At 36.0% G+C, this 25,795-nt stretch overlaps 1 protein-coding gene across 2 annotated transcripts in view; it reads left to right on the top strand.

Annotated features, from left to right (window-relative positions):
* The window catches only part of LOC113108110 (interleukin-1 receptor accessory protein-like 1-A), a 69,248-nt gene that overhangs the window by 25,293 nt on the left and 18,160 nt on the right, over nucleotides 1-25,795 (top strand). For both annotated transcript variants that reach the window (XM_026270933.1, XM_026270934.1), the window contains exons 3-6: nucleotides 7,533-7,818; nucleotides 11,199-11,385; nucleotides 12,012-12,165; nucleotides 22,959-23,033. In XM_026270933.1, coding sequence (XP_026126718.1) covers nucleotides 7,533-7,818; nucleotides 11,199-11,385; nucleotides 12,012-12,165; nucleotides 22,959-23,033 — 702 coding nt within the window. The remainder of the gene's footprint in view (nucleotides 1-7,532; nucleotides 7,819-11,198; nucleotides 11,386-12,011; nucleotides 12,166-22,958; nucleotides 23,034-25,795) is intronic.

Below are 25,795 nucleotides of genomic sequence, written 5' to 3'. Positions count from 1 at the left end.
TTGGATACCACAGAAATTAATTTAGACTCGTCTCTCTTTGTTCTCAAAACCAAAAAAAAAAAAAAACTGCAGTAATGCAGTTACAATGCAGTTCTATGAAGAAATTGATTTGAAAAGGTTTTACAATCAGATTGTAAATGTTTAAGTGGTTTTATTATTTTTTCCATAGTATAATGTTCGTTATTATTGTATTTTCAGACCAAAATATTACTATAATTTTAATATGAAGCAATATTATTCTGAATATAGGTGTGTCTTTAGATGTGTGTTTATATTTCTTAGTGTGTGTTCATAATTCTTAAAATATTAGATATATTTTAACATGAATCATTAAATTTTTAGTTGAATCATATAATAAATTAATATTACTTTAATTTATAATTATATCTGTGTGTACATGTATGTAAATCTAAGAATATGCAAACTGATTCACATGAAAGTGACTCAGATCAGATGTGTTTTTGTTTTGTTTTTGTATTTCTGTACCATAATGTTTGTTATTTTTGCATTAAAATAGATCCTGTATTGACAAACCTCTGAGAGTTTAGCATGGTAATATATATGGAAATGTTAATGTGTTTGGACTTGGCAGAATAGATCTGCTACGCTTCTGCTGCGGCAGAGCAAGTGCTGAGACTTGCTACTTCCAATATATTCACACACATGCTGCTGTGAACATGGAGGAAATACTGCTGCTGCACGTATAACATACATAAACTCACTCTATAGCCGATCTATACAGGCGGAGCTGGGGAAGTGGAGGGTTTCTGAACCGCATTGCAACTGTTACAGCAAGCACAAGCTGAGTATTTGAATGTTGAACAGCAAGCTCATTGGCTGCTGATGCAAAAGAGACCAATCAGCTGAGCCATGTGAATAATGATGTCATTATGTCAGATAACTATCGGCACGCACCATCTAGAGTTTGTTTGGGATTTTGTCTTTTCGCTATGTTTTAGAGTATGAATTTGTGGTTATATGCTGCTTATGATTTTTCTATATATATTAAAACAGCCTCTTTATTGTATCATTGGATGTATGTTAACTTGTGTAATGTTTAATTACTGTGCTGTTCTTTACTGCTTTTCTAAGGTTTTCTTCCTGTGAAGTGCCTTGCACTGTAGACTTCCATGTTGTATGGTTGCACATGTTGTAATGCCCTATGTGTGAAAACCTCTATATTTGCCAGTGTGTAAGCGTTCAAGGATCGTGTGCAGAGCGAGGTGATTGTTGTTGGTGTGTATGCATGGAGAGGTTATTGTTGGTGTGTGTGTCGAGGCGTTGGATCATGGTGGATTAGCAGTAATCTTGGCCAGTGACACTCCCCGGTGGTCGGATCACTAAGCACGCAGCCTCTCAGTCTTTCTGCTCAACACATCTCTCACAGAAAGAAGCCAAACAACCTTTTTGCTGCAGCTACAAGCTTTAAACTCATTGAAGTTTGGGTGATTGACTCATATTTGCGTGCACACAGACATGGGATTGCTCAAGACAGTTGGCGTCTTAAACTGTCAAGCGATCATTAGTACCTTACTTAGGGGACACACACGAACAAATAAAAACCTCTTAGAGTAAGCACACAGTGAGGGAACACTAATCTATTTGTATTCAGTTTCACTTTAATAAACCAAGCATTTTAATGTGAAAATTCTTCATCACAAATGGCTTATTTTTACTAATGACCCTTCAGAGGAACAAAGCCTCAACTGGACTAAAAATCGAATATCTGTCTCAAGACCAGAGCATGATTCAAGCTCTCTAAAATGTTTTCACGGTTTCAAAGCAGCGCTTTACTTTTACTGCCATTAGAGACTGCATGAAATGGTTTAAGAAACATAATTTTCTTTCTTGTTTTGACATATTTCCTGTTGAAATGGCTAGCTGGGGCAGAACAAATCGAAAGGCTTATGCTTTTTCAAATAGCCAACTGCTTTTTAGTAGTACATCACAGCCTTGCAAAACCATGGTTTACTATTGCTATAGCTAGTTGGTGACAGGTGGTATTAGAGAAAGGAGACATCAATCTAGAGGGCATTTTATTGTGCAAACAATTGGAAATGCTCCTGCAAGCAATATCCTTTAGTCATTAAAATTAAAGACTAAATTGTATTGTTAAAATAATAGTAATAATAATAATATATGTGCACTACCAGTCAAAAGTTTGTAATACGTAGACCTTAAGTCTCTTATGCTCACCAAGGCTGCATTTATTTGATCAAAAATATGCAGCTATATATATACATGTACTGTATATACACACACACATATATTCTCTACCATTAAAAAGTTTGTGAACAGATTTCTATTTTGAAACTGCTGTTCTTTTTTTTTTCTTTTTTTTACTGAATCCTGAAAAAAGTATCTTAGGTTCAAAAAAAATTAAAATAACATTGAGCAGCATCTGTTTTCAACATTAAAAATAAATTGGCATATTAGAATGATGTCCGAAGTATCATATGACACTGCAGACTTGAGAAATGGCTGATGAAAATGTAACTGTGCATCACAGGAATAAATATTTTAAAATACACTAAAATAGAAAACCATTGTGTGTGTGTGTGTGTGTGTGTGAATGTGAATGTGAATGTATTACAGATTATTCTCCTATATGATAGTAGCCCAGATCAGGATTAAAAATGTAATCTTCAGATTTTTGTTTACACTCTCTTCGAAAAAACGAAACACAGATCTGTGTCACATGCGAGAGGAGAAATCATTTTTGGGCCACATTCAGCTGCAATGTGAAAGCAGCCCTGTCACACGGAGCTTGAGAGAGATGAAAGTGCACCACTACAGAGACCTGAGATAGGATTGTGTGTGTGTGCGTGGAGGGATTCAGATGTAATTTGCATGAAATGCATCCAAAATCTTAATGATTTGCAAGCTGGTTGTTTTATCTTACACAATGGGAAGGAAGGGGAGTGCAGAGAGAGAAAGAGAGGGAGTGTTCAATCAACTTCTCGTTCATTTTCTCGAGCTCCTGTTTTTCTCTGACTATTTTAGTGCAGTAGGTTGCACAGGATTGAGAACATGTGAATGTTTTATGGGCTTACATAAGGGACCTCACCCCAGAGACAACCGACCTCGTTATCGTTCATTTAGCAGTGAAAAACAAGATAGATAGATGGGGTGGGGGTAGATGAGAGGATGAAAAGAGAATGGGAAATGCAGAGGGAGAGGGGAGAGAAAAGCATGTACATGCAGAGGAACCGAGCATGATGGGATACATTTGTGAAGTGAATGTAGGAGAAAGAGGCTTTGGGGGAAAGAAGCAGGCTTTAGGTACGCGAGTGATCCGAGCGTTCCAAGAGAGAGAAAGGGTGGAAGGGAGAAAACAATGCAGTTGATTCCAGTTTGATTCCATTTCGTTTCTTTTATCTGTTACCCAGAGTGCCTCAGGGAAGCTTGGCTTGTTAGCATCGCTCGGGCAAAGAAATACAGCGTTCTTAGCTGGAGATACAGATGAAACATCTCTTAACTTCCTTCTCTTGCTTTCCCCCGTTTGCTTAAATAAAAAGGTCAGAGTTTCCTATAGCAGTGGGGAGCCGTTTAAAGCACACCTGATATTAGAGTGGAAGCTTGTCTCTACATATCTAAGCCCTCGTACATCTGAAAATCATTGCATAATGTGCAGCCAACCAAAGCTAACTGTATGTTTGCATGTGTACATTTGAGAGCCATGGGCCTGTAGTATATAGGCACATACCTCCTAGTTTATTGGGTCAGTGCATTCAGGTTTAATATGACCATGTAATTGCCTCATTCATTTTGACTGTGTTATTAGTGTGATGCGACTCAAAGACCCTTTTAGATTTAAACCTCTTGTTCTGTTTGGAGTCTAAGGGACCTCACAGCCATGAAAAATATACTATAATAATATTTTAATGGCTTGGGGGAAAAAACACTTTAATTCAACATGAAATAAAGATGGAGCCTGTTTACTTTTTAAATGCAAGTTCCTAGTCTTATTGTGAACAATTCATCAGTGCACGGTACTTCAAAGAAGTGTTTCTTGTCATTTTTCCAAAATTTTCTTCTCACATCACATATGCTGCATGTATTATTGTTAACCAAAAGTCAAATACTTATTTAAGCAAGTTTGTATTTAGTCTGGTTGCATTGCCCACTTTTTATGGCCCACTAGCTAGCTTGCTTGGTTATTTATTTGTTTTGTTAGTTTATTAAAATAACTGTTACAAGTAGAAAAAAGCCATTACTCCAGTCTTTTGTGTCACATGATCTTTCATAAATCATTATAATATGCTGATTTCATGCTTTTATTTTATTTTAGAATTGTATTATTCTGAATGTTGAAAACTGCTTATTATTGTTATGGAAATTTTGATACATTTTTTTCTAGGTTCATTTGAGGAATAGAAAGTTCAAAAGAACAGTGTTTATTTTACACAGAAATGTTTTTGCAACATTATAAATATCACACTGGATCAATTCAAGGATTCCTAGTTTCATGATGCTGGAATATGCATGATTAGATTCTATGATTGGTGTAGACACTGTACCTATGCTGTGTATCGTTTAGTGTACAAAACAGTATATATGTTAGTGTGGAACTACATATAATAGGAATATATATAATAAGAAAACAAAATTAAGAATTATATAAAAGAAATACATGCATTTTTGCCATGATTAGATTACAAACAAACCAATTGCAGTAGTTTTTGTGGGGAAGTACTGACCATAAACCGAAACAATGTTACGAAAGTGTATAGGCCCTTTTCTAAATTGCATTGTGATAGAACAGAGAGATAAAGCTTCAGTAATATGTTTCTGTTGGGATTTGATTAAGATCTGATGAACTAATTTAACTAATTTCGAGTAAAAATATGATGTTAATATCAAAAATTATTTTTAGATTTTATGCAAACATTCAAATCTCTGTGACCACAAATATAAAAAAGTAAAGTTGATCTCAGTAGAACATGAAAATAAAATGAAACAGCTGGACTTCAGCACCAAGGACAGCGGCAGAACAGGGCCTAATGGAGAGCAGGGTATGATGACACCTGAAGAGGTTAACAGGGTTTAGTAGAGTAATTTCACACCGTGCAGTTACAGCATACTGATGCAAGACAGATGTAAGACAAAACAGAAAGAAAACAGTGAGAGATGGAGAAAGAAGGAGAGTGGAATGGGAGAGAAGAGTGATGTAATTGTCATATTAAATGTAATTGATTTGGCAGAATGCGCATGTCATCGAATAATTTTTATTCGCTGTAGTATTCATTTAAAAGATTCAGCAAACTGCCATCTATTGCCTCAGCATTTTCATAAGTGACGAGCGCCTGGGTTTGGCATGAACGAAAACGTCTTGAGGGGCGCAGATTGTATATGAGCAGTATGTCACTAAGCATTTCCGCACAGTTTATGCTGTTTATTTCCATACCTTTTAGCATCGACGAGAAATGAAATAATGAGTGGATGTTCTGTCCCCCGCATCAGAGAGAAAATGTTCTGTAATGGGTTTCACTTAATTTGAACACAATTGGGAAGTTATTACAGAGACGGATTTAGCCATTTGTGAATTTGGTCAAGGGCAATGCAGTCAACCAGAAACACAGAGGACTGTGCTCAATGACAAGAGCTTTGCTTTTCTGGAATAGAAGCGTAATTTATGGGATGTAAGGCTGTATAATATGCCATTGTGTTTTTAATGCTCTCACAACAAGTAAAAAGAGTGTGTTTTGAAGAGCCTGTGATGCACGTCAACACAGAAAAGCTTTGTTACATGGTTGTCATGAAAACTGAAAATATCCTGTTCGTATTAAAAAGAAAGGGCATAAAATTAAGCCTATTTTACAGACTATTAATATTTTTTGCATTGTAAGCGCATTATATTTTTCATATTTTCATAGTACTGAATTTATTAGGCTAATAAATATCTATATATTTAATTTAAAAAAATGTATCAAGTACATAACCAGCCAGAGTTCAAAACTATTTCCTTGCCTTAGCCTGATTCACAGCAGTAAGATTTTAATATAAATTTAAAAAGTTGTCCCGGCCAGTAGGCTATATCTGATGTGAGGATCCTGCAGGAGGCGGATTGTTTATAGCCTTTTCTCACAGCAGCTGGAATAATAAAATTTATTATTTTGATAGTGGATTGTAATTCAGAAAGAGTATGTGTTTGTGAAACTGTAAGTGACATAATTGGATTATATTCCAGGTTTAAATGTGCATCTGATTACAGATAGCCTACGTGGGATTACACATTTTTTTATTTTAAAAGAGAACCAGTTTTAAGGAAGAATGTGGTTCCAGTTCCTCAAGGTCAACATGACTATCCTTAAAGAAAAGCATAGCAAATGTGTATTTACTTACTTGGAACGTTTCAAATTTACAGTGGCTAAAATATAATGCATTTAAATAACACAACATGAGACATAATGAGTTGCACTAATAAAAGCTATATTTAAGGATCTGGTCTGGTGAGGCAACTGCACTTTTAAGGCAAGGTATACGCTTCTGTTTTACAGTTTGGCGATTCCCCTGCATGTTTTTTACCGTATAATTTTTAATTAATCTGAAAAACAATATACTGTTTGAAATATTTAATACTCATGCACTCAATATATAAATAAATACAATATATAAAATTGTATTGCTTCTGAATTGCTATAGCATTAGTATTTGTCACAATTTGGGCTTTTCATTTTTGGCTTTGTACACAGAGTCCCATCAGTCATCACTGTTCGAGGCCACCAGTACCTCAGTATATCAAATGATGTAATAAACATAAATATAATGCTGGTTTTGTTGGGGGCACTTTGCAAAATCGCATTATGTAAAATATGGCCTATTTAGGTTTTCGTTTTTTATATCTTGGTTATGAAGGGCGACAGTAGATTATTTGACTGTCCTATCAGATTTTAATAGCTCTATATTCTTCATCTCCAGAGTTTCAAAAAGCAATTAACTGCTTTTATTACAAGCTCATGACATCTCCTGAGTACACACACACATGCGCACAGCGATCCCCCAACACACACACGTACTTGCATATGCAAACATTATAAAACACAGCAGTTAATTACAACAATGAAACATAATTAGTTAGCGTACTGTATAATTAGTTGCACGGGTTAACTTCTCTATAGCAACCAAGCTTTAAAATGAACTCTGACTCATGTTGACTTAACATCTCAATAATTATGAGATTTTCTGACAGGAAAAAATCTGCCTTTTAATAGCTCAAAATGTGTCTTTTGTCACAGTGGCATATGTGCCTGTTTGTATCTAAAGCTTTATCTGGCAAAAATAATGAGTTTTTTTTTTTTTTTTTTTTTTTTTTAATCTACAGGGCTGATGTGTGTTTATGGATTTAATAATTGAAAAATAATGTAACTTAAAGATATATTGCGCCTGAAAAAGACAATTCTGTCTTTATCTTTTTTATTTTAAGTTTATTTAATGTTTTATAGGATGGCCAAATGGTCGATTAATAAGGAACCTTTGCAAATTTCTAAAGATGTAGAGACTAATATCTCTGTCCTCCTGTCTCTTTGCAGTGGACGGCTGCACTGATTGGTCCGTGGACTATCTGAAATACCGGGTGTTACACGGAGAGCCGGTGAGGATAAAGTGTGCCCTGTTTTATGGTTATATCAGAGCCAACTACACCCAGACACAGAGCATTGGACTTAGTCTGATGTGGTACCGAAGTTCTGGGTTGGGACATGGCGACTTCGAGGAACCCATCTCCTTTGATGGGGTACGCATGAGCAAAGAGGAAGACGCCATCTGGTTTCGGCCTGCCGAGCTGCAGGACGCCGGTCTGTACTCCTGCGTTCTGAGGTGAGAGAGAGGGACACGTGCACATGTGTATGTGTGAACACTCATACGCTTAGATATGCAAATCCACAGGGAGATACACACTTTGCCTTTCGGACATTAGCCGGATCGGAGAACATTCTTAACTTCTTCCTTTGATGTTTTTTGATTGTCTTTCAAAGCCTTTAAGAAAAGCGCCATGCTGAGAAAATTAGCATGTATGTATTAGTGTCTGTATGTGTGTGTGTGTGTGTGTGTGTGTGTGTGTGAGGGTTGTGTGTCTGTATCCAAAGCTTCTCAGGGACAGTAAAACTGGAAGTGAAATAAGTGAGCGACGGCAGAGGACAGTGAGACGTTCTGTCATCCATCAATCAAACACTGACACTCCAGCACTCTCCCATAATGCCGCAGGCCACTGTCACACATATTAAACAGTCAGGCAATTCTCCAGGGTCCTCATTTGCTCAGGTTCCGACCGACTTGAGGTCAAAACATAATCTACTCATCATATTCACTTTTGCATCACAGAATGTCACAGTTATTGTATATGCGTGCATGTTGTAATGTGTGTGTGTACTGAAAACAGACGGACAAAAACCAGAAAAGAGTGAATTTTAAATGCCTTCAAACTGCCTTAATTTCAAGCATTCTTGTAGGACATATAAAATATTTCGGTAGTTATTAATAAAATATTCAGTAAAAGGTACAGTAATTATTTTTTCACAAAAAAACACAGAGACCTGCTAGAAATCACTTTAAGGAATCCTATGCTTCCAATGTGAAGGTGGTTTTAAAAGACACCTTATTTCTAAGGCAGCATCACATGTATCCTTTGCAAAGAAAGCAATCCCAACAGAATGCATCAGAGAAAATGATCATCCAAGTTGGCAGACGAGTCGCAAGACACTTTAAAGAGATAGTTCTCCTAAACTAGTGTGATTTTATTTCTTCCACGGAACACAAAATAAGTAATTGTGAAAAATATTGGACTCAAACAACTCTGGAGTCCAATTTATGAAAATATGTGACCCTGTCTGTGTAATTCAGGCTAAAGTGAAAAAATCTAATTATGAGATAACAAGCATCAAAGTTTGATTTCAACCGTTAATTTCACTATGATTTCAATCTTTGACATGGCCTTACTCAGTCAATATTAAAGTTGACTTAGTTTGATAAGGTTATTTTCATATAATATTCTCTCTCTCTCTCTCTCTCTCTCTCTCTCTCTATATATATATATATATATATATATATATATATATATATAGTGATGATTAAAAAAAATCTAAATACAGAGAAAATCACCTTTAAATTTGTCCAGATGAATTCTTAGCAATGCATATTACTAATCAAAAATTACGTTTTGATATATTTACTGTAGGGAATTTACAAAATATCTTCATGCAACATGATCTTTTCTCAATATCCTAATGATTTTTGGCATAAAAGAAAACTTGGTGAATTTTGACCCATATAATGTTTTTTTTTTTTTTTTTTTTTGGCTATTGCTAAAAATATACCCCAGCGACTTAAGACAGGTTTTGTGCTCCAGGGTCCCATATTGTCTTTCATGTTCCACCGAAGAATGTTTTAAATAAAATAAGGCTTTAAATAAATAAATTGCTGATATTTTAATCATTCATTAGCAAAAAAATAAAAATGAAAAAAGTGAAAGTGGGTCCAACCAATATTTTTATTTTGTGTTATTATTGTTATAGTGGTGGTGTGGACTTTCCCATTTTCACAGAATTATGATTTGGGACAATTAGAACATTAGAACAACGATCAAAACTTTAGATTTATCATTATAGTTGTGAACAGCCTTTAAGAATATTGCACTTTTAGCTTATGCTAATAATGTTGACTTGATTTAGCTCACAATTTAACTGTTTCACGTCAGTGTGATATGATGAAGTTCTGATGATTTATATGTTATTTGCAAAAGCAATTAGATTTAGTCAGTACTGTATTCAATTCATTTTGAATGGCCGGCAGTGGAGTAAACAACCATTTTCGTCAGCATATTGTTGAAATTGCTGCATTTATCAGCAGTGGATAAAGGCCTAAATTAACTACCCAAACACTGATCCCCTGGAACCAATTAATGACTGGTAGTTGTAAAATCAGTCACTTATGAGATTCCAGTTCAGTTAGGATGCTGCCTAAGAAGGAACCCTTCTATGTAGGTAGCTCACTAGGTTTAAAACAGAGCTAGAGAGTTTGATTATTAAGAACACGGTTAGGAACAGGAAATAGGATTTGTTTTTGTTGTTCTATTTCCTCCGAGACTGGCTTTGAGCTGATTAAACCATAAACAATAGTTTTCAGCAACAGAGCAGATATTTTAGTATTCTTTTTAGGTTTATAGGGTGATAAAACGAGACTGTGCTGACATATGCGGGTGTCTGAAAACAGAGTGTAAAAATAGTCTTTGTATAAAGTTAATAGGGCAGAGCGAAAGAGAGCTTATAGTTATTTGTTTTGTTTTTTACTAAATTTGTTTATGCATTTTACAAGAGACAAGGGCATTGCAGGTTGCCGCCCCAAGCACTCTGTAACCACGGTAACCCGGTAGGAGGTGTGAGGTCATTACACCGAAAAGGTCAAATTTCAACAAATCTTATCAGCAGCTATTAAACTCAAAGCCCTTGGACAAAACAAACACTAATGCACTTTTAATGTAGACACTCATCAATGCAGAGAAATGTGTGTTGACATGCAATGCTTCTGAGTTACAGAGCGTGTGAATATGCATTTTGCGGTTGTATTATTTTCTTTGACTGACATTATTGCAAACCAAAAACAGGATCATATAATTAGAAATCTCGTTTTTTAACTAAATAAATAATTAAATGCTCATAATTTGAAAATATACTGTTTTCAGAATAACTGCAAAAACATTTCATTCTCTACTTTCACATCTTTCACAGACGTCTTAAAGGCACAGCAGCAAGAAAAAAGAAAAAAATAAAACATCCAATTTAATTAAGGGTCATAGAGAGTGTAGGATACTAAATTTGACAAGTTTTCTGCTGAAAAATATTCACTTACGTTATAAGTGGACCTCGGGGGGAAATGGAAAGTGATAAAAAATGTATGAAATGACCCTTTAAAACCTTTGAGAGAAGATTCCATTCTATTCATTGCTCCTCATATTCCATCAGCAAAACACTAATTATTTGTAGACCTACATTAAAAAAATAGTTCTGCTCCATCGTGGTTAAATTACATCTATCATGGTTGAATTACAAATAAAATCATGTTTTATTCTCGTATAATTTGTTTAGTGTATAGGCTCTGTGAGATGATAACCAATTTAGGATCAGTGATGTCTCTAGGTGCGTATATGTTAATCTGATTACAGATAGCACAGTTTATATACTCTGTGTGTGTGTGTGTTACAGGAATTCCACGTTTTGTATGAAGGTGTCTATGACTCTGTTGGTTGCTGATAATGACACAGCAGGATGCTATAACTCAAAACTGCGCTACACTGAGAAAGGAGAACTGGGCAAGAGTAAAGACATCTCCTGTCCTGATATCCACGATTACGTTCAGCCTGGAGAAAAAATGCAGATAACTTGGTACAAGGTACAGTGGAAGATACTAAACAGTTGCGCCGTTCAGTGCACAAACCAGCATCTTATTCACAAAACACCTGCGATCCAGCGTCATGGCAGCTGCCCCCTGAGAATTTAAATGAAGTCATTGTCGGTCTTTTCAGTGCAAACACACCTCCTTTTTATGTAAATTAGGGATATTATACTTTATGCCAGTAAGTCAGTGCTCTTTGCAGAGGGCAATTAACATTATGCTTTTACAGTGCATGCATCATGTAAACAAAATATATTTTTAAATAGACTGTTTATGTACATTTTCAATCAATCATGGCAGCTGTAATTTATCAAATGATGATTATAAAGCATTATAAAATACATCTGAGAGCACTTTCTGCATTTTAAAGGACCGATTCAGTTGTCTGGATTGCAGCAGTGACCCACAAGATCAGGAACTCCAGTCTGCAAATTGTTTAGCACTGATTTTTCTGGGCCAGGTTTATGCCGTTGCTTGATTTGTATTCTGGCAGCAAACGCAGTTTATTCTTATTGAATTCCCCTCTGAGTTTTTTTCATTATGATGGTATATACAAATGCATATGATGTAGTTTTGTCTCTTTGTTTCTATATTTTTTTTTCTCTTTGCCTGCGGGTGTGCAGGAGTGTAACGTGCAGCAGTGGAGGAGCACCGTGCTGCAGACCGCAGACATGCTCTCCATACAGGAAGTGAAGGAGGATGACATCGGCAACTACACCTGTGAGCTGGTTTTTGGAGGCTTCCTGGTGCGGAGGACGACCTATCTGAGCGTGACAGGTAGTACAGTGTGAAGTCTCTTCAGTGTGTGTCTGTGTGTGACAGCACTTGCTGTGATATCCGGTTGTTTTTTGAAGCGTGAGGCATTAGTCTTCCTTTTGCTTCTTGTTTGGTTTCAGTTGCATTCACTGTGCTGTGCTTTTGTTAACAGTGACTTTCCTGACTGTAACATTAATGCACAAGTTTTTAGTGGATAACAACTTTTAAGTATATTCCTCATAAAAAGCTTTCACTGCTTTCAGAAGATTGCAAATATAGTGCTTGAGTCATATGGACTACTTTGTGTGGTTTTCGGTGCTTAAAAATCAATTCATTAATATTTTAGATTTTTTGTAAATATTTTTTTAATCTATAATCAAAAAGTTATGTATGTATGTATTTTTGCAACACAGAATGTATATAGAAATTATTTGAATAATGTACGATAGTGGCAAAAAGTTTTAAATATATTTTATTACTTTTAATTAGGGTAACTATTTCTTCTTCTACGAAAAAAGTGAATACAATGAAACAATAAGTAAACCCTGTCCTGCATTGTGAGTTAAGGCCTGTTCACACCAAGGACGATATCTATAGAGAAAATGATAAAGGTATCATTCTAAAAATCGTTCTAAATATTAAATAATAGCAGAGTCCACATTACAGTTATAACGATAAAGGTACAGAGAAACACCTCCAAGATAATTTTTTCCAGCTGAGGAACGATACACTGACATCCAATCAGAATCCATCCTGCTATAATGAGCTTGTTATAGCAGGATGGATTATGATTGGGTGTCAATGTTTGTGTTATTCATCAGCTACAAAAAAATCATTCTGAAAATCATTATCATTTATCATTATCTTTATAGTTATTTTCCTTGGTGTGAACGGGCATTTAAGCCCCATTCACACCAAGAACGTTAGCTATAAAGATAACTATAAAGATTAAGACATTAGCGTCCACACCAGCAGATGATATCATCTGTTTATTCTAAATGCACACTCAGTTGCCTGTATATTTTATGACTTAAATGTCTTTTTTTCTGTATTTCATCATAAATTGTATGGTAAATCATAGCTTTTACATGCAAAAAACATTCATTTGACTAAACTGTTACAGTAGCTTTTTTACAGTGTATGGATAAAATTGACACCAGACTGACACCATGCACATTTTCTTCAGAAAAGCATCATTTAGTGCCACAGAAATTACACACTGCAGCTTTAAATACAGTCATTGTAATGATAGATGTGGTGATGAAGTGGTTAATGCTAACACAGCTGTTTTTTATTATTACTATTATTCATAAGCTTTTGGCCTTTAGGGTAGTCAAGAGAGACAATGAGGGGGAATGAGATCGAATTATGACACAAGGCCAGACCTGTGTTCCTGTGAGCAAAACTGCTCATATGTGTCATGAGCATGTGCACTACCCACTACACACATCTGACCTCTATTACTGCTCGACTCACACAATAACAGAGATAGAGAGAGAGAGATCGAGAATGACATTTATACACACACAACACTAAGACGGCAGCCGAAAGGTCACTTTAGTCTATATTTTTATGTTTAAACATCTCTGTCTACGATTAAACAGATTCTTATTGGTCCCTTGCGAATTCGGTCCTTTCTGCCACTATAGCAGGTCAATAAAATGGCACATACAGGTGAAAAGAGGTCAGACGTTATTCTCTCTCCCTTTCTAAGCCCTCATTCAGTTGAAACCTATTAAAAAACTCTGCGCCGCTCCTCCCGCACTCATTTAAAGCCTATTTTAAGACAGCATTAGACTCTCAGGGACGATTTCCTGGATGGAACTTATAGTCCAGGACGGCAAATGATTCTCAACGGAAAAGCTGCCATTAACAGTAAAATTGAGTCCGTAGCTCGATTTAACCCTCGTCACGGAGGCAGAGTTTTGATGTTAGGAGTTGTAGAGCAGTTACGGCAGAATCATAGCACTATAGCTCAATTTGTTTTGAGCTGGTTACAGCAGTACGTCTCTATAATTGCTACAGAAACTTGCCTCGATGGTACATCTCTGCAGCGGGTTATCTGGTGGAGCTGCCTGTGCGCCTGAGGGAGGAAGTTAGCGAAAGAACACAGAATCATTTTCTTGTTTTTGAGTGCTTACAGACAGTCTATTACTGCGGACATGCTTTTCGACAACAAAGATTGGAGCGCGCGTGCATGTCTGAAAATTTGAAGCGTGAAACTGACCTACAAAAATGTACGGCCCATGATGTGAATCAGTGCTATTGTACATCCTCTCTCAAGGCACAGGGCCAAAAATGTGTGTTTAAGCAGTTAATCATGCGCATTGCACACACCCGCACACACAAACAGTGAAGAGATGACTTCCTGGGTGAGCGTGATTGTGTGTAGTTGGGTGTAAACTCTAGATGTCAGTCAAAAAGAGTGTTCAGTTTTCACAGCTGAAGTATGTGCTTTTCTATTAGCCTTCAAAATATTGACATTTTATTGACTCTAAATCATGTCTTCAAGTAATGGACTCTTTAAAAACTGATCATCCTTTGATTATAGATTGTATTTCAACCACCGTGGATCATCTATAGAATCAATTCTATAGTTTTATTTTTTGCTGGGTCCCAGCCCATGTTGGGCTTTCAGGAAATGAGCGAGCTGCAGGGGAGGCTTTTAATCAGGAAGTAAACACACGTCAAATTCCTCCCTCAGAGATCAGACCTATTATTAATAGTTCTATATTAAGTAAGTGGCAAGAAGAGTGAGCTACATGTACAAATAATAACTTATGTGCAATACATCCGGAAATTTCAAACAGGTATTTGATTTCTTTTCACACTAGATTTGATCAAGTGGTATTTACCAGATGTCACTTAGGAGTCATGCTGAAGACCCTACTCAATGCATGTTTTGATTCTTTGTTTGTTTGTTTGCTGGTTTTTATTATTATTTATTATTGCATTTGTTAAATGCTGATATGGCATTAAATAAATATATACTACTACTAAATATAAGTCACAGAAGCTGATTATTATAGTAATGGGGCAAAGAAATAGCTCAAGCTGGTTTTTAACCGTGAGTAAGTGGCCTTTCAGTATTGTACAGGAGAGTCATGCTCTTGTAGAGTCTGATGTCCTGCATGTTGACCTGGCCGGTCTGCTGCCCTCTCTCTCACCCAGTGATTCATCATGCTTTGCCTCTAGTCCAAGAAAAAAACATATCGTTTTACAAAGACACTGAATAGCTGAATGTAGCAGTTTCTTTTTTTTCTTTTTTTTAAATAGATAAATGGCAAGAGAGAATATAAAATCATTAGAAATGGTTGAGGTGCTCAGTAATGAATACAAGCATCAGATTTTTTTTTCTTAACACTTAATGGGACAAGTCATGTCTATTGATATCACTTCATTATATTCATTATATAAGACTATCAAATAATGTGTCTGAAACCAGTGGTTTGAGGGAAATTTCATTTATGTAGGTATTTCGCTCATAGACCACTAGTTATATGTATAATAGAATAGAATAGAATAGAATAGAATAGAATAGAATAGAATAGAATAGAATAGAATAGAATAGAATATAACAAGTACCTTACTAGCTATTAAGCAGCAAATTAAGTATTAATTGATTGTTAATAGCAAGAACTGGACCTTGAAATAAAGTGTGACATAATATAATATAATATAATATAATATAATATAATATAATATAATATAATATAATATAATATAATATAATATAATATAATGCTACTTTATTATATAACCCCTTTTTCAACTAAAGAAGTGTAACATTAGAGTGTCAGAGACTTCCTAACACTTTTTTATTTTCTAGCATCCTTCAATTTATTAAAACTACCAAGTAATTGAATTATTCATCATTCTGGTTATTCATTATTATTTTATGTTACTTCAGGCCTTTGCTTTGAGCATGCCTTGGTAACCACAGGCTATATAAATTCTATTTTTACATATGAACGTTTGTTTCATGTCTCAATAAAATTCAAATTTTCAGATGAATGAGAATGTCATTGAAACTACAATGGTTTCACCTATTTAAAAAAAAATCACAAATTGTCCCATTCACCAATGCAATTAAAATGGAGAACAAATAGAGACGTTTAATTAAGCTAACCTGCTTCTGAGAAAAAAAAAGACCCCAATAATCTCCCATTTGTCACTTTTTTTTATTTCTGCTTAGGAATTTTAGAAAACTTTTAGAAGAGGTGTCCAGCTTCCGGATGCAGAGCTGTGTGTGCGATCTGGATGAAGTCGCACTTGCAGATAAACAGTTTCCAAAAGTAGCTTGCATTTCCTATTGCTATTTTAGTACAGACAATGTGGTTTCCATGGACACTTGCGTGGTGTCCATGCCAACGGCAGGTTTGGAGCAGTGTAAGCGTGTAAGCGTGTGTGCCCAGGAGGGACTTGCGGTGGAGCAATCCAGGGACAATGCCAACCTTTCTTTACCTCGTCCACCTGTACCAACCCGTGCCCTTCCCACTGACTCTCCATGGAACCGCTCAGGCGAGGGCAGTCGCCCAGATTCGATCCGGTCACCCATAGACACAAGGGTTATGGCTACTGTAGATGTCTAAGGAAACGCTGTTGAGTTGCATTGTAGGTATTAAGTGGTTACAAGATAATACACGGGTAAGAGTGTGTTTTGTTTGTTTATCCATTGATCTCCATGTTTATTGGAGCCCCTGTTTGTCTCAAAATCCCCTATAGTGCGCTGGGGCTGCCGTAGCACGTTCTTTACACATGCTCCCAACACCTTGCATCTGTCAAGTCTAATCAGGACAAGATAAGTGTGTGTGTTTTGTGTGTGTGAGTGTCGGTGTGTGTTTGTGCACATGTGCCCGTAATCAGTAGAGAGTTATGTAATCATATTTAATTAAGGATTAATTACAGATGCCGCTAAGTGAGAGTGCGACAACTTAACTCTCTCTTAGTCACCCAATAACACACACGTTTATTTTATGTTATGTTGAGGGCATTCTCTTGACTGCTATTGTTTTTTTTATCATTATTATTATTATTGTATTTATATTCAGGACCATAGCTAGCAGGCGACCCGAATCCTGTTTTTCCGATCCTAATATAGACATACTTACATATATTTTTTAATTTATGTAGAATGACCATAGATTGAAATGCACAATTTGTGTATATATTTAGGGAGCCATGTTATGCTTTCATTATTTTTAAATGTTATGTTTTTTATTTAGATAGTTTTTCATTGTTTTTCATTATTGTGAAATATATGGATGTAAAATACAAATAAATTATCCCGAATTTTTTGTATTATATTAATAGTATAAAAATAAAAAACAATTTTTTTCATTTAGGTGAAATTATTTTATTACATATTTTGATGTAAAATACATTATATTTTGGATTTTAATGGATTTTACATTCATTTTTATTGTATTATTAAAATATACTACAAAATGTAATATATCTCATTTAGGTTTAGGCAAACTTGAACTTTTTTTTTTTTTCATATTTTAATGTAAAATAAATTAAAATAATTATACCAGATGCTACATCAATCCTGTCTCAATAGTTATGGGCCCCTCTGGACTTTTAGTTCCCAAGAATCATTCCCACCTTTCACCCCATTAGCTCCGGCCCTGCACACACACGGCAGTAAAACACATTCCACCTTTTTTACATTCCACTCCAGTAGTTCTTCCCCTCAGAGCTTCCTTTTATCTCACAGTTTATTTCTCAAGGACATCTGAACAGGAATAATGCACAGCATGAAAATCTCTGTCATCACTGAAAATAGAGTCAGATATTCTGAATGCTCTACAGAAGTGAATCGTATCCAGCGCCGTGTGCTGCAGTGATCGCAGTGAATACATTCTCGTGTCCTCCCAAGCATCAAATCTGCCCTAGTTTCGCCAGCGAACCGTGCGCTCTGGCTAATGCAAGAACACTTTTGCAGGCTAAAGATCACACAGGGTTTATCTTGTAGTTTAAGCTGTTGCTAAGTAAGGCCGCAAGGTGTGCACTACATCTGTGTACAAGGTTCTCGGGCGTTTAAGGTGCATGATTTTGCTTAGCCGTTCCCTTGTTTTGGGTTTATCTGTAATGGAAAAACAGTGTTACAGTAGTCAGAGTGCCATGTAAATATTTTAACCTGCACTGCACACTGCATACTGGCTAAGAATAGTTATGCAATATGAATTATAATAGAGAGAGCTCTACATCTGAGGACATACCACGAAATAATTATTTTTAAATATTGGGTGAATCAATTGTGTTCCATAAATCCACATGAATGTGTCAAATTAGAGGAAATGGTCAGATTAATTGCAAAATGAATAACTCATCACTTTCTGTCAGGTTCGAATCAAAATAAACTTGCTGACATATTTGACTGCAGTTCACTGTTGTTCTACTGAAGCTCCCTTGTCACCTGTACCTTTTCTGGGCAGTTCAGTATCAATAATATTATATAAAAATATATTATAAATGTATTTATTATTAATAGCATTATTAATATTGCTATTCCAATAATCTGCCATTTAAATGTGTGTGTGTATACAGTGGCTTCCAAAATATAGTTGGACACTTAAGCCACACTAAACAATTTATGAATGTAATTGCATTAGCAATTTCTAACATATTTCACTATAACTTTTAACCAGCTGCTTCCATGGTCATTTTAGTGGGAGCAGAGTCAGTTCCCCTCAGTTTCACACAGGTGCCTCGAGTGATTCTGTCTGTCCCATACAACTCAGAAAATCAGAATGTGCAACTTCCTGCCTGGAAAAGTACAACAGAGCACCACTCAAATTCAGACTTCCAACTCGGAAATGTGTATAGTTATCTAATGCATAGAACTGTATACAATTTTGAGCATGCCCAGTTACTTTTTTGGGCCATATACATTTTTGAAATGTGTGTTTGTAGCTATGTGTATATCTATCTGTGTAGGTGTGTGTGTGTGTGTGTTAGAGAAGAAGAGTTGTGAACCTCAGAGGGAGCCTGTGCTGTCACACCTCTCCTACTCGCAGTCTGTCAATATATCAGTCTCAAACTCCGCGAACTCATCTCACACTCACACAGAAACTACGTGTGTGAGTGTGTGTCAGAGAGAATGATAACACACACTGAGCATGGAGGAATTTAAAAGCGGACTGATTCCTGTAGTTTTTTTCTGGGTTGTAGCTTTCCTCCTGCTGAGTGTAACCAGTCTCCCCACCGCGCTGGCCCAAGTGTTTTTATTTCTCTCCTCTTCTGCATCACGCCATCCTTCCGTCACACTCATCCCTTGCTTCAGAGCCAACCCACATTTCCACTCTATCTCTCGCTTTTCATCTCCCTCTGTATTCCTCTCTCTCAGGGACAAATTCACTAAATAGTCGTGCCATTTTTACATCCGGTATTTCAAGGCAAAAACCAGCTTCTAACGAATCGCAATCCAGTCTAACCATTTTGATTCTCTTCTGCGCATACACCTCCTATCTATCTAAATTCAGAACCGATTTGGTGAACGCTAGTGCATTGGGCGCTAAAACAACGCAGACAGTGTTTGCAAATAAATGGTGCTGTCAGTGGACGCAGTTCAATCTTAGTGAATTCTCCTCTCTGTCTCGCTCTTTCTCTTTTTACTTTTAGACATAGAGACGATAGCATCTTCATTTTGAGGGTGTTTGTCATGGTTGTGGGTTCGAGTCGTGGTGACACTACATTGCTCATTGCTTAGATTAGCTGTGTAATTGTTCTACCAGACAGCAAGCAATTTGTATGGTGACTCATCCTCTCTCTTTCACTTTCTCTCTTTTCTCTCGTCCTCTCAATCTCCACGCGTCCTCAAGCTGCGTTTAAAGCATGTTATGATAGTTATGATAGTCTTGACAGGCTCATTAAAGACCCTCGTATTCTCAAAAAAGAAATATTTTAAAGGAATAGTTCACCCTAAAATTGCAAATTATTTTTCATCATTTGCTTGCCCTCATGTTGTTTCAAACCCGTCTTCTGTGGTACACAAAAGGATTATTCTTGAAGGCTATGCTGGCTGCAGTTTCCCTGCAATTACAATGAAGGAGGACTGAAGGTCACAAGAAAAAAAGTAAAGTAAAGGTGTGCTGTATTACAACTATCCGAAATCATTGATGGCTCTGTGAAGAAGAACCAGGTCAAAATGTATGTTATTATTCACTTCTTGTTTATCCCATGGACCTAGAAGACTTTTTCAATAGGTTTTTTTGGGTTGACCACTGCCATGTACTGTATGGGAATTGTTGTCCCTCACAGTAATGTGCATGTATTTTAAAATTAGATTTTATTTATTTTATTTCCTCTTTTATTTCCTTCTTTTGATTTCCAAAGTTTTATTTCTGAGGAGCCTTGCAAATGTATTTTTACAGTCATCCCAGTAAGAAACAATTACAGTTTGAATAGGGTTGTAGTTTCAAGAATCATGTCAGTTCAGTTTGTAAATGAATCAGTTTTGTGAACTGGATCTGCTGATTCATTGAAGACCAAGATCCAACTCAACTGAAATTACTGTCTTAAACAAAACAATTTCTTAAAACTATCAGATTACTTTAGAAATATAGCACAAGTTTGTGCCTGGTGTCCTTTTTGAAGCTTCAGTCTGAATTTTTTCTTTATATATATATATATATATATATATATATATATATATATATATATATATATATATATATATATATATATAATTATTTTTATTATTTATTATTTATTAATTTTTTTCCACTGAACAAAAAAATTTGAGTGGGTAAATAATGACCCTGGACCACAAAAGCAGTCTTATATGTGTAGCAATAGCCAACAATACAACGTATAGGTCAAAATTATAGAGGTTTCTTTTTTGCCAAAAATCATTAGAATATTAAATAAAGATAACGTCCACTAACATAATCACACAGTAGCTCTTTAGTATGTTCACATGTGCTATAATGATGTTGTAGCTCTTCTTTTTATATACGTACATATGAAGAGTTCATTGGCAAAAACAGATAACTCAGTTTTTAACAATTCTAAAAAGTCATGTTTTTTCATTGTGCATTCCAATCAATCTCAGTCAAACTGCAGTTGGGTTATTTTAACTAGGTTAAAAATAACTTTAAAAAAAGCTATCTAACACAATAAAAATATGATATCATAATAAAAACATCATTTTAGACATTTTTATAGTAATCTGTTTTTTTCAAATAAACTCTTCATATGGTATAATATAGTCTTATAGAATGAAAGTCTGGTCTTACAAGGTTCAAACAATGAAAATTATGTATTGTTCATTTAGCAGACTCTTATTTAAAACACTTAGAAATGAGAATAAATGCACATAAAAAGCATTTAAAATGAGGAAATTGATGATGAAAGCATATTAAAGGCGACTTTACCAATATTAAAAAAAAATTTGCACCCTGTTCAAATAGTTGTATCTCTGCCGAATATTGTCCTATCAACTTTCGGTTGGGGTATACAATTTGACCCTTATGACTGTTTTTTCCATTTGTGAGAGGATAAAGTATGCAGATAAGTTGCATCAGTGTATAAGTCCCATTTTATTGTTACATTCAATAATGTAAAAGTTGCAAACATTATAAACACTATAAACATTGTAATTCTCCTCACTCCACAACAAATCGTTTAAATTAATTGGTTCTCAGAACAGAACAGGAAACAATGAAAAATATAAGTATAAAAAAACACATTTATTATAAACGTCAAGCCCAAAGCAAATGTATTTAAAATAAATATGAAACTAGCGGGCTGATATATGGTTCTGTAAATGCACCATTATAAAAGCTTAGATTCATCTGTGTGCATTTTACGCAAGTTTAGAATATAAATCGCAATGCTTTTCAGATGATAAAAACGCAATTTATATTCCATAAAATAGGGTATTCCTTTAAAACAAGTTGTTAATATCCAAAAACAAGCACTACGACATGACCAATGTTATTTAATGTTAGCTATATTGTGATATATACCGTTACCGTGATATTGGTTTTCTTACACAGTGATTTACGATTTTAGTCATACCGTCCATTTGCAGTGAACTAATGTGTCCATTTCCCTTACAACTTTAACAGGGAAATGTGCAGCATGGGTCAGCAGCGAGATGTGTATATTCCGGAAGCGTAATTCATTAATTTGCTGTTTGCTATCCGTCAGTCACCCGGAATAATCCGTCGGGAGGGGCCAGTGCGCTTTCCTCCGCCGAGTGAAAATTGGATTTTGGATGAGCGATCGCGCGGCTTAAACTTCCACCAGCTCACTATTAAGTGCACCCCCCACGTCACGCACACACACACACGCGCAACCCAGAACCAATCTTGAGCCGCGACAAACACACACAAATATACATCCTCGAGTTTTAAGAGTTACAAGCTGAATGCAAACGCACACGTATGCAGCCCCAGTGACACGATGCATGTAGTATTACCTACAGCAATCCTGTGCTTGAGAAAAGCCGACTGAACAAACACAGTCAGCATAATCACCAGAGAGAAAGACACGTACACACCTCTGACTCGAAGGAAATGAGCTGGAATTTGGAGCAGCGTGCCCACATGGGGAGAGGAAGATCTGGAGAGAGAGGGATGTGGGGAGGATTGATGGAGAGGGAAAAAAAAGTAAAGAATAACAGAAATGAGAGCACTGGGGAGACCAAGACAATTCTCGCTGAGATGTTGATGGCGAGATGCTGGAGTTTACTCATCCAATCACGAACGTGTGGGCAAAGAGAGGGAGAGAGTGTGTGCTTCATCAGAGGTGCTTGATGTCACTTAGTAGAAATAACGCTGTGTGTGTGTGTGTGTGTGTTTCAGCTCCTCTGACTGAAGAGCCCCCCAGGATTCTCTTTCCCTCTGAAAACAAGCTCCTCACCATGGACTTGCAGCTCGGTAAGAACAGCTTCTGCTTGTGTGCATGTGCGTCTGTTTTGGGAGGAAGGGAGGGGGGTTTGCAATGCCATGTACTATTTTTGAAAGAATGTAGTATGTAATATGCTGTGCGCAGTGTGCAGATTTTCTGAATGCGTGGATCACCCGGATGACTTGCTACATTTGTTGAAATGCGCAGTGTAGAACCAGAGCACATTGCGTGGAATAGTGTATCCCATGATGCACTGCACTCGACTTGACCTTCTGTTTCCAGGGTGACAAAAGAACTGGAGGCGATATTAATTATGGTTTTTCATGATTTGTCTGGTTGATCCATGTTTTGAAGGGTCTACCAATATGTTACAACAAACCTGAAAATGGAAATAAAAAGAATGCTTACTAAGTTAAAGATTCAAACAGAGGCACCATTACAGTCAAAGTGTTTCTGAATGAAATCCACTTTCTTTTTTGGGGTCAGCGATTGGTTGGTTGGTTGTTTTTTACATTTTGGAAAATTCTGAAAGTGTCTTATGCTACCCAAAGCAGATAATTGATCGCAATATGTGCAATATGTTTTCTGATTTAATATATTTTAAAAGCAATTTTCAGCAGTATTTAAAAATACTGATATTAATAATAATAATATATTAATATTATTGATATTGTCTGTTATTGTCAATGTTGAAAACAGCTTTGCTGCTTGATATTTTTGTAGAAACTGATCGTTTTTTTAATTATTTTGATGAAAGGAAAGTTTTAAAGAGCAGTATTTATTTAAAATTGAAATCTTCTGTAACAATGTAAGTCTTTGCTGTCATTTTTTATCAATTTAATGCATCGTTGATATATGTTTCTTTCTGAAACAAATAATATAAATAAATAAATCTTACCCTTAATGATCGAAAGGTATTGTGTGGTGCATAGTTTGATGTACCAGTTCTACAAAAGTCAGTGCTATTTGATGCCATTAAAGTTTGCATCAAATAGCACTGACAATAATGTTTTGTTTGGCTTAATGCATTTGGAAAGCTGGCAGTAAATTGAATACTATTTTAAAGAGATGTTTGTGAACATTTTTTATTGATCATGGCAGTAATTAATTCATCAAATAATGATGAAATTATTTAGAAGAGCGTTATAACCGGGCATATATCCAGGTGTTTGGTGCAGCAGAATGCACTTTTGGCATTTTAAAGAGCTAATTGCTCTACAGTCCCAGCTAAAAAAAATAAAAATCCTCACTCGTGGTATAGCTACAGCAGAAAGAGCATGCAAATAATGGACACATTTCACTTTTAATCCAAGAACTTTCCTCTTATTACAGTGAAACACTGTGTGCTCTATAATTTAAATACTGTAATAGGCAGTATGCAGTATACTGCAGAGTAAGCAGTACTGTAGTATTCTATTCCAATCTCAGCCAGTGTGGTTCATGCATTTGTATAGTGTTTGTGCAAAAATTATCTAAGTAAAAAGAGAGTCACTGTAATGGATTTGCTCACAAAAACACAAGCAAAAGCGGTTTCAAAAATGTGTGAACAGTTTTTGTTATTGAAAGACGTCAAACTGTTACTAAAGGACTCATCGTGAATGTTTAAACTCATGCCATGCAGTTATGAGCTAACTCGGCAGCAGCAGCATTTGTGTATGTGTGTGTGTGTGTTAACGCCTGAGAAAGGAGTTCCCCTGCTAGACAGATAGCTGCTATAGTCAGCATTATAATGCTATGTTGTTTATGCTCTGAATGGAAGTCGTTCTCATAAATGCAAATCCTCTATGCTAATTATCTGCTGTTGTCTCCCAACAATAGCCGCTCCATATGGTGCCGAAACATTCAGTGGCCCTTCTTTTGGATTTCGCTGTGCGTGTGTGTTTTGATCCGAGCTTCTTGTGCATGTTAACACAGGCATAACATCCGCTTTAATATATGTAACGAACTGAGATGTGCTTGTTCGCGCATGTGCACTAGTCTGTTAGCGTGTGCATTGAACTGAAACGCGTGTGTGTGTGTGTGTGTGTGTGTGTGTGTGTGTGTATGTGGTGGATGGAGCTGCGTCTGTTTGTTTGGCGGAGACTCTGGATCCAGGCATGTTGGAAGCAGGAGCAGATTGGAGCATATTGTGGTGGCTCTGACCATGTTCTGCCTTCAGAATGAGCAGAGAGAGAGCAGTACACCACTCATCGACTGGAGACACACTGACCACATGATGAGTAATTTTTAAGATTAGACGGCATGAGCGTTGTGGGCTGCTCAGCTGAATAATAGAATCCAATAGAGTTGAACTTTGTCCTTTTGTGTTCAGTTTCATCTCTCTTTCTCAATTCAGTTGAAAAACTAAATTTTTGTATTTCTAAATACTTTGCAGACTCATGAGAACCTAAATAGAATTGTAATTTAAATGATGTTACTAGTGTAGTGAAGAAGTGAAATCAAATCTTTTCTCAGTAAATTATGCTGTCTTAGACTTAAAATGACTGAGATTTTCAGTCAATTGTTCTTATTCAAATTATTCTGTGATATGGTATGGTATAGTTGCATGGTGGCCAAGAGGGCTCAACGTGCTGCAACTTCAGAAAACACAGTAAATCCTTGGTTCATTTGTTCATGTTTACCATGGTTTAACTATAGGAAACATTTTTTTTTTGTATTTATTTATGTTTTTATATAATGTTTTACATATTTTTAATAGTAAACCCATAGGCTATGGATATTTTTTGTAAGGAAAGTTGTTAAAGTAAGTTACATTCTTACAAGCTTACATTCACAGATTAGTTAGTCTAAT

The sequence above is a fragment of the Carassius auratus genome, chromosome 9 (genome assembly GCF_003368295.1).
Source record: "Carassius auratus strain Wakin chromosome 9, ASM336829v1, whole genome shotgun sequence".
NCBI classification, from domain to species: Eukaryota; Metazoa; Chordata; class Actinopteri; order Cypriniformes; family Cyprinidae; genus Carassius; species Carassius auratus.
Note: the sequence above shows the minus strand (reverse complement) of the source record. Positions and strands in the feature narration are given on the sequence as shown.